The 10,049-nt window shown below is 40.8% G+C and overlaps 1 protein-coding gene across 1 annotated transcript in view; it reads left to right on the forward strand.

The window, feature by feature from the left end:
• Positions 1-800: 800 nt before the first annotated feature.
• Positions 801-10,049, forward strand: part of rbm20 (RNA binding motif protein 20) — a 51,344-nt gene continuing 42,095 nt past the window's right edge. Inside the window, exon 1 of the mRNA XM_056409386.1 lies at positions 801-1,263. Within this exon, the coding sequence (XP_056265361.1) occupies positions 1,142-1,263 (122 nt within the window). The 5' untranslated portion in view covers positions 801-1,141. The remainder of the gene's footprint in view (positions 1,264-10,049) is intronic.

Below are 10,049 nucleotides of genomic sequence, written 5' to 3' on the forward strand. Positions count from 1 at the left end.
TATATTATATATATATATATACATCCTTGCTATTACTTATCTTTTTCATGTATTATCTTATCTTGTAAGCTTTAAAATGTGTCTTGATTTGCAGTAAAACCAAAGTCAAACAATTATTTCTAAGCACATATCTAGTTTTAAATGACTATGTTTCTACTTGGGGACATAGTTCCAGTTTCTGTAAGTAATAACTCTCCCACAGATCCTTTGAGCCCAGTCATAATATGAATTAAACTCGCCAAATGACAATTTCCAATCCAACCAAATTAAATACATGTTTAAAATCCATCTGGCCACATGCTCTACCCGGTCTCTTCCTTTTGAGGTGTGGTATATCCTTCGAGAACTGCTGATGTGCTCCCAGTCAGTACTATTCTTCCCCGATGGTAATTTATTACCAAACACTCCCAACTGTTTGGCTCACAGATGTGAAACCTCAGACTGCCGGACCATGACAAAATGTGAATAATCTGACACGGTGTCCCAGAGCCCTCCGATGATTCAGCAGCTAAATTGATCCCGACACCCAGTGAGTGACTGATTGCATTCCCAGAGCCCCAGTGCATCCCTCCCTCGGCCAGACTATGCGAGTGTGCGTGTGTCAGTGGTTGTGTGTTTGTGTGTGTCTGTGGAGGTGATAATCAGTCGTGGCAGTGGCGTGGAGCCGTCCCGGGACAGGGACTCCCAGTTGGTCTCTTTATACTCACCCCCCTCCTGTCCTCCCCTGAGCCCACCTCTTCTGTTATTCCCCCCCTTCAAACTTCACTCAGTCCACCTCCTGTTTGCCTTTGAAGAGGCTCTGATCTGTTTTCCTCATCTCTTGACACTCGGGAGCAGAGGGTGAAGTGAAGGAACGTCTGGGAAGTGTACGCCGTGTTGGCTGATAGGGAAAAAGAGAGAGAGAGAGAGAGCTGGAGAGGAGAGGCTGAAGGGCGCTTCGCTGCCATTGCTGCTGTCGATCAGGAGGAGTCTTCCTGCTGGCCTTCCTGTCATCTCACAGTAAGGCGAGAGAAAATCAGAGAGGGGTTGACTCATCAGGATTTGCCGCCTTGGGAACGTGGTAGTTATTTTCGAGCGGGGTGTTTGGGGGAAGTTAGGGGTGTTGAGGCTGCAGGTGGTGCTATAGGGAGTTTGTCTGGCCATGCAGCAACCTTGGGAGCGGACCAGTAGCACCGAGAGTGTCAAGAGAGGCCACGCAACAATGCTGGGAAAAGGACAAAGTGGCGGATCCCCCCCCGAGACTACAAGCAAACTCTTGCAGAGGTAAGAGAAAAGTCAGGAAAGGAAACTGGTGCTCACGTGGGCCGAATGAAAAATGTATTTCATTCCACTTGGATTTGGGTGATAGCGATCATAATTTCACTGTGACTTAGACAAAGTGCGGTGCGGTGATGGGGAATGTGTTTCTGGAAGATGAATTGTTCTGGAATGTCCGTCCGTGTGAAATCTCTCGCAGTGCGTCTGGTCTGAATTATATGGCAATAAAACTCTGCAGTAAGTCTCAAAACTAAGTATTTTTTTATTTTTTCCTATGAACATACATATATGTGTGTATTCGTAAAGACTAAGTTCTCCCCTTTAAAGTTGAAAGACAATTATTGTAGTAATTTGTGGAATACAGTAATATTCATATAAATCATACAACTAACAAGCATTGTACAAATAATGCATTTTCTTCATATTAAGCACCTTATATTTATCACGTCAAATGTGAATAAAATAAAATCGTACAAAATCTAATCATATAAAATCAAATATGAAATAGAATTACTTTGACTATTTTCATTAAACGATCCATATGAATACAAACATGTAACAAACACACATTTATTTTAACCTTTGAGGATTTAAAAAAGGTTTGATATGTATATGGTTTATATTATTAATTGAAAACTTGCTCCAATGTCAATCATCTTAAAATCGGCTTCTTTAGCCGCAGGGGGACATTTTTTATTTTCTCAAAATAGTAATGTCATAAATGAATATATATAGCTTGCTTAAACTCGGGCAAACTTGTCTCACACTCAGGCAACCTTTTTCAAGTGAATTTTCTTATCAATATAAATATGTTACAGTTGGATAAATAGAAATGATGCGATAAAAAGAAATAATTTACAACATACTATATCTTTTCTATAAGATGTGGCTACTTTTCTTGAAAATTACTTAATTAGGATATTAAGGACATTTCAAAAATAATATCCCTTCACCAAAAATGCATCTGGTGAAGTAATTAACGTCAAAGCCTCACATCCAGTCTGCATAGCTGCGTCTCAGCACGGGGTGAGGTTACAGCACAGTTTACACATCGCACTGCTAAACTGCAACACAACACAAATGTGCATCGCAGCATTGTGTAGAAAGAGAGGACTGAGCGGTTATTTCCCCGTCTTTATGAATTAATATCGTTACCCACACATAAGCAAACAGTGACGGCGTCAAGCTTGTTATTCTTATATTAATTGAATATCGGATTTCAAACAGTTTGGGGTGTCCCAGTCTGAAATCTGATATTCAATCAGCCTCGATGTTCCCCGGATGCTCCTTCATCAACTTGAAGATGACTTTATTGGTTCGAACGTGTCGTAGACCCTGGAGGGATAATGAAAGGGAGCAGATATTGAGTGTGTATAGTCTGTGTTTGTGTTTTTGTGTGTAACATTTAATTAGTTTACTTGTTCAGGACAAATTAAAAGGGTTCAGCGCTCCGTATATGGATTTTCAGTCTGCTGCTTTTTTTAGATCAACAACTAATTCAGGATGTACTGCCACACCTGATATCCAGCAGAGTTTTTTAAGATTCGATGTGAGCCAATCACATTTCTTGTGAGAAATATCTTCGGTTGAAGGTCTTTAAATACGCAACCGCCCGATGTCTTGTAAACAACGTTCCATTTGTATTGCATTATAACTGCAGATCCAAAAATGCAATAAAAAATAATAGATCCTGAATGCAGCTCGACGCCGGAAGCACAGAATTTAAGTTCCCTCCTGTAAAAATATACGAGGCCGATACATTTATCCCACTTTCTAATCAAGTCAAGTTTATTTATATTGCAAAATATTGTCAGGCCTATGTAACAGAAATATACAGTAAAGAATAAATATGAAAATAATAGTTTTTTTAGGGACACACACCGGTCTCGACTACTCAGTGAATGATTCACTTTGAAAACCAGAAGTGCAATCGGTGGAAAAAGTATATTACAAAATAACTAACAATAAAACAACCAAACAAAATGAACATAAAAGAGTAAAATAGAAATACAGAGTCAAGCAGTCGGATAAGTCAAGTTCAAACATAACAAAACCAATGAATTAGGCCCAGAGGGAGTAAAACAGAAGGTCCAATATCAATCCGCTTTCTTCCTTTCTTTCTTCCACTCTCATTCGTGCAGTTTTCTTTTGTCTCCTCCATTGTGGCTCCTCGTTGTTTGCTCTGTTTGAGTCAGAGTTTTGATGTAATCGGTTGCCGTCTCAGCACCTGTCGGGGTCTCTGCGCTGATAATGTTACAGAAGGAAATCGTGGTCTCAGTACTTCGGTTCTGCCTTTTCAGTTGCACTTATTTTATGTACGTATGTCATTTGTAGACAGTTAATATAATAATATACATCAACATCCATTGTACAAAGACAATATGAGAAAAACAATGTGTTGCATCAGGACTAGTACCTATAGGATGTCTCCAAAGCAAGTGAATAAGCACCATGCGGCCAGGGTAAAAGGTAGTTCGTCCCTTTTAGAGCCGGTTGAACTCTTTTTGATCTAAAAAGACAATCTATAGACAAATATACTCATCGGTCATTGCTTTAGCATAGCCGTATACACTTTGCTGATTTTCTGTGACATGAACCACTGTTTACAAAGTCATTTTGATCAAATTGGACAAACATACAATGTTTATTTTAATGTTTTGTACTCTCTGGACCGTGAGTCTGAAATCAGAGGTCAGAGACTGAAAAGAAATGGCGAGTTTCTCTTTTGGTTTTGGGGATGAGTCCTCTGATGGATACTTCAACATATTTGTTGTCAAAGAGATTAGTTCAGCACGGTTAACATATATTGCCTTGTTAATTTCACCCTGAGCGTTCATCCCGTCGCTCCTGTTTCCTTTTTCACTTTCCTCCCCGTACCGCTCTGTCCCACCTGCCGGCTCTATATCACTCTGGCAGCGTGTTGCAGAGGGAACAGTTGTCTGAGCAATTTTGACCAAGTCTCCTTGGATCTTCATCAGCACTCTGAGGGCTGAACATGCCACAGGGAAGGTAAATCCTCCTGAGTTTGAGCTTTTCTGTCATTCATTCAGCTTCATTGAGGTTTCACACTTTGTGTTTATGGGGTTGAGGTATTTTTTCGACTTGAACTGTGGAGCCAGCAAAGCCGCAGCTACATGAAGTAACCTGGAGGCTCACACTGCTGGTGTATTGCCTGTCTGACACTTGAGACTGTAAAAGGAACCGTTTGCTGTTTAGCTCTATACAATAAATCCTTTAGATGTTGTCTTGCCTTTTCGGTTTGTTGCTAATTGTAAAGAAAGGGCTAATTAATTCATTTAATTTCTAGAATTTACACCAAGTATAACAGCCAGAGGGCAGAGAAGTATTGATCATATAAAAATAATAACATTTATTTTCATTTTCAGAATTATTCACCATGGATTTATTATATTTAACAACGCTGAATGAAAACGAATATTGTTTTTGGAAACAAGTCATGGAAATATGCTATTCCTTGTGTGCAATTATTTAAAACATTCTTGAGCTGATCATATTTGGTATAGTTGAATCTTTCACCTTTTAGCTTTGCTATCATGTAACAGGATGTCATGCTGCCGAGAGCAGGAGTGTTTTTTTTATTGTAACAGAGCTCTGATCTATCCGTCTGCCCTTCTATCTCTGATCGTCTCACTGCTCGGGGGTTAATCATTTCAAAATATTAATCCATAGCTAATATAACCTGACTGGAGAAGTCAGGTCCCACCGAAGGTCATTAACAAAAGCTTATCTGGAAGGGCTTCCCCGCCTCCACATTGGCTCTGCCACAATGCTTGACTGGACTTAGATGTGGCCGTTGATTAGGGAGAGCTGGCTTTACAGCCCTGTTGCATTGTGGGTCACAATTAAAAAATCCGTTGAAATAGTTTGAACATGGCCGAGCAGACGAAATGCAGCCGGCATTTAATTTGTGTTTTCAGAGAAGGGACACGGCGGTTTAATCCTGCACCGCTACAGCGGCTGATACTTTACACACGTACCGGTGGTTGTACGAAAAGAAGAGCAATGTGTAAACAACGTGTCTATTTCTTCCGACAAAATTATTTTTAAATTCAGAGGATGTTTGTGAGACGACCACGGACCCCTCGTAGAGACTAGATGGTGTATCTCCCCACCAGCAACACGTTGTTTCGGTACATATAGGACCCAGGAGGCGGGGATGAGCGATACCCCGGTCTCCCTTGTAGGTGAGAAGAGTTTTTCTCTCCTATTGCTCCCGGGATTAATATTTATTGTGTCGCCACCTGTCGCCTTCTGCCCATCCCCCACCACCACCATCCACCACCACCAGCAGCAGCACCGCTTTAAGCATGTGTTCATCGCTGTGTTGACGCGTGGCAGCAACTGTGGTTAATCTTCATGTTAAATGGCTGACAGTTGCATGGCACCAGGCTGGGGGCCTCGGAGGCCTCATAGTTGCGAGGGCCACGTTGGCATCTTCTGCCGTGGTCTCGGGGGCGTCCTGTGATTACATCAGTAAAATCAGCATATGATTTTTGTATGTGAAAAAAATCCACAATATCAGTCTAAATCACAAGAAGAAGAAGAATGTAGCATCCTCTCCAACTTAGAGATAGTTATCTGATCTTGTTTATTAAATTGAAGTGCCAGTGGCAGGTTGTTTCACCTTTCTGTGTCCAATTCAAAGTGACAGGAACTTAAAAAACAGCTCTCGTGCTTAGCTGTACATTTATGAGGGTTGCACTACTCATTTTTAATTGTTTCGTACCTTGATTCCAAACTATTAAATGCATATATATCATAATCATCCAGACTGTATATGATCCTTTTTTTTTTTAAACACCATAATACCCAGGATTTGTGGAGACACTTGTAAGAGAAGGTTAATATTTAAATATATATCTTGGCTACTGTAGCTATAATGATGGTGTCGCTGGTGGAAACACAGGATTTAAATTCATCAATCTTTTGCATTTTGAGAGAAAAAAGGGACTAGAGTTGAACTTTTGTGCTATTGTTGAAACAGTGGGGGAGTATAACTAATTACATTTACTCAAGTACTCTGTTGTCGTACTTGACTTTCTATTTTATGTAACCGTTTGCTTCTGCTCCACCATATCTCAGAGGGAAAATGAGAACATTAAAACATTTTTAAACTACTTTTATTTGCGAAAATGAGTTGGACTACTTTAGAGATACAGATTCTTCACACAAATATAAATCAACGAATAAACTAGGATTTATTATTAAGTAGTATTTAGCCTAATTATTAACAATACATTAATGCATTAATAATCCAAAAAATATATCCAATGATATAGACCTACCATAAATAAATATATATATATATTTATATATAATTTTCCATGGAACATGTTAGTTTGTATACTTTGGCTTTTGGTACTTTAAATATAGTTTGATGTTAATAATTTGGATTAAACTGGATTGCTTCATTGGTTTGTATTATTTATTTGGTTTCATGTTAGTATTTGTCATTTGGTTTTCTTTTTAATCTTGTGATGTAAGATTTCATCCTTAAACGAAACCAGATACCCACCAGTACTGTCGATTTTTGTCTTTGGTTCTTATCCTGTGGCATATTATTATGTATTCATCATTATATTATTATGTCCTCGTGGATAATGGTCTACTGTAGCTGAGGTGGTGGACTAGGCAGGGCTAACTATCTGTAACAATGGGAGTGGACTGAGTTAAAGAGGCTTACATGTCTCCACATACTGTGTCAACATAAAGAGGAAAGAGTGTTGTCAAATATTTCCATCTGGATATATTTAGCCAACGATATTTGCGTTTACATGATCGAGTGGGATGAACCATTTAATCCAGAAATCATATCAGTTTTGTTCTGGAGGCGCCATAAACGAATCAGCAATGTGACTCATACTAATAAATATTTTAATAATGTCTACCTCAAAACCGATAAAGATAACAATTTTATAAAGAGAGACAGTTACCTTATTTTAGATTGTTACGGTTTTGTTGGTATCTTTTCATAGCACTGAAATCAAATGGTAAATGAGCTGTAAACACATCCTTAGCTCAAAGGGAACAGCTCTTCCTCACTTCCTTGCTAACCCTAACCCTCCTTAATGCTTCACTATATGAGCTGGCAGTGTTTATAGGTCTCGGTTTAAGCACATCTAAATTTAAATGCTTGTTCATATCAAAGTAATGAAGTGCACTCCCACACAGCAAATATAAGGCGCAGGCTGCAAGACTTGTGTGTGTGTGTGTGTGTGTGTTATGTCGTGTTGGTGTGTGAATGTTATTAAATGTGCATTAAATTATATAATGAGACAACTCAGTACATTTTACACTTCAGATGAGAGTAACACAACCTCGTCATTCTTGTATTTCGTTTCTAACTGACTGACCTGTGGGGGAGATAAAAGGGGAAATGACATCACGTGGCTCCTTCACCCATCAAGAGCGTAGAAACGGCCCACATCCAAACCATCACCTGGCGTCGCATCCACAACGTTTGATTAACGGACAGCAGAAGTCCTTCATTCCCGTAGACCAGGGGTGTCTAACTCATCTTTCCCGTGGGCCACATCGGCATCATGGCCGCAGTCAAAGGGTGTAACTGAAATATAAATGTATAAACTACTCAAACATATTGTTAAATAACTCTCTTTGCATTGCATTATTGTTTCTTTGAGTGTAGAAATATTGCACATAAGAAAATGTCTCTAATATTATAACATAAATCCATTTAATTTGAACCCTTCAAAATAAAAGCACAGGATATATATATTTTTTTCTTTAAGAAAAGGTGATTGAGTGTCTTTCAAGCCGTCAGGGGCAACATAAAATGACGTGATGGGCCAGATTCGGCCCGCGGGCCTTGTGTTTGACACCTGTGCCGCAGACGGAGAATCCCAGTGACGGGCGATACGTTGGACGGTCAACTCTTCGTTGAAACCGGAAAGATAACCAGAAGCAGGAAGTGGATGACGGGAGCCATGCCTTGAACTAAATATTAAATTAAACATTTAGGTCAAATAAATTTATTCAAAGTTCTTTTTTTTACAATGGAATTTCATTATGGCGGATACTTTACTACATTGCATTACATCTATTCTTTCTTCCAATGAGCTCAAAAAATATCACCGATCAATAATCATCAGAGCAAAGCCACATAAACTGGTTTGTGTATGATATCTGTCAAAACTACGAGGTAACAGGAAGGTCTTGGCTTTCTTTCCTCTGAAAGAGCTCTGCTGTGCTGCACCTGGGATAGCATCCACAAAATAGTTAAAATAGTGGACTGACAGCGATGACACAGTCAGAATGGCACGCTCTATATTATACATCATTTCTTGAATGAATAAAGAAATGTTTTAATGTGCCTAAAATCAAAACTGTGACCAACGTTTGTACATAAATCCTCCGATATATAGCATTTTTCACCAGGATCCTGCTTCTTTTAATTCATGTTTATTAGCAATGGAGTTTAGAAAAAGTAAATATTGTATCCTTGCCCCCAAGCTGGAAAGATGTGTTTGTGACAGTTGGTCAACTACGGAGGAGAAAAGTATTGCCTCTTACATTTTTCCGCATTCTGTTGATCAGGTGAAGGTTCTAGTGACGTGGACCGTGGAACGTGGGCGCTCTGCTTGAGATCAGAATGATTCATCCCCACCGTATAGGTTCTCTGAGTCATCAGACATGAGTCAGGCACTGTTTCCAACACCTGTCAATACTGCCACGGCGGCACTATTTTGGCCTGACGAGGCTCTAACATACGTAGGAGGCCTCCGCTCCTCGTTGTCAATCAGATGCTTTTGACATTTGTTCAAGAGATCGTAAACTGAGGAGAAGACGGCGGGTTAAAAGCTGCACATATAGAGTCACTTTAAAAAAAAGTTTGTATTATTATTAATATACGGCAAAAATAAAGGGCACCTTGCTGAGCTGAGGGAACGGTGTTAAAGAATGTAGCCGAGTCTGGAGCAGAGAGAAGATTTCTGCACACACAGATGTGATCAACAGCTGGACAACGGTACAGTCAGTCAGCGTGGTCACAGCTTCAGTCCACACGGGGCACGAGGGCATGTGGGTATGTGGGCATGTGGGCATGAGGGTATGTGGGCATGAAGGTATGTGGGTATGAGGGCATGTGGGCATGAGGGCATGTGGGCATGAGGGTATGAAGGCATGTGGGTATGAGGGTATGAGAGTATGTGGGCATGTGGGTATGAAGGCATGAGGGTATGTGGGCATGAGGGCATGTGGGCATGTGGGCATGAGGGCATGTGGGTATGAGGGTATGTGGGCATGAAGGCATGTGGGCATGAGGGCATGTGGGCATGAGGGTATGAAGGCATGAGGGTATGAGGGTATGAGAGTATGTGGGTATGAGGGTATGAGAGTATGTGGGCATGTGGGTATGAAGGCATGTGGGTATGAAGGCATGAGGGTATGTGGGCATGAGGGCATGTGGGCATGTGGGCATGAGGGCATGTGGGCATGAGGGCATGTGGGTATGAGGGTATGAGGGTATGTGGGCATGAAGGCATGTGGGTATGAGGGCATGAGGGTATGAGGGCATGTGGGTATGAGGGCATGTGGGCATGAGGGCATGTGGGCATGAGGGTATGAAGGCATGTGGGTATGAGGGTATGAGAGTATGTGGGCATGTGGGTATGAAGGCATGAGGGTATGTGGGCATGAGGGCATGTGGGCATGAGGGCATGAGGGCATGTGGGTATGAGGGTATGAGAGTATGTGGGCATGTGGGTATGAGGGTATGAGGGCATGTGGTTATGAGAGCATGAGGGTATGAGGGT

Source organism: Pseudoliparis swirei, chromosome 24 (genome assembly GCF_029220125.1).
Source record: "Pseudoliparis swirei isolate HS2019 ecotype Mariana Trench chromosome 24, NWPU_hadal_v1, whole genome shotgun sequence".
NCBI lineage: Eukaryota > Metazoa > Chordata > Actinopteri > Perciformes > Liparidae > Pseudoliparis > Pseudoliparis swirei.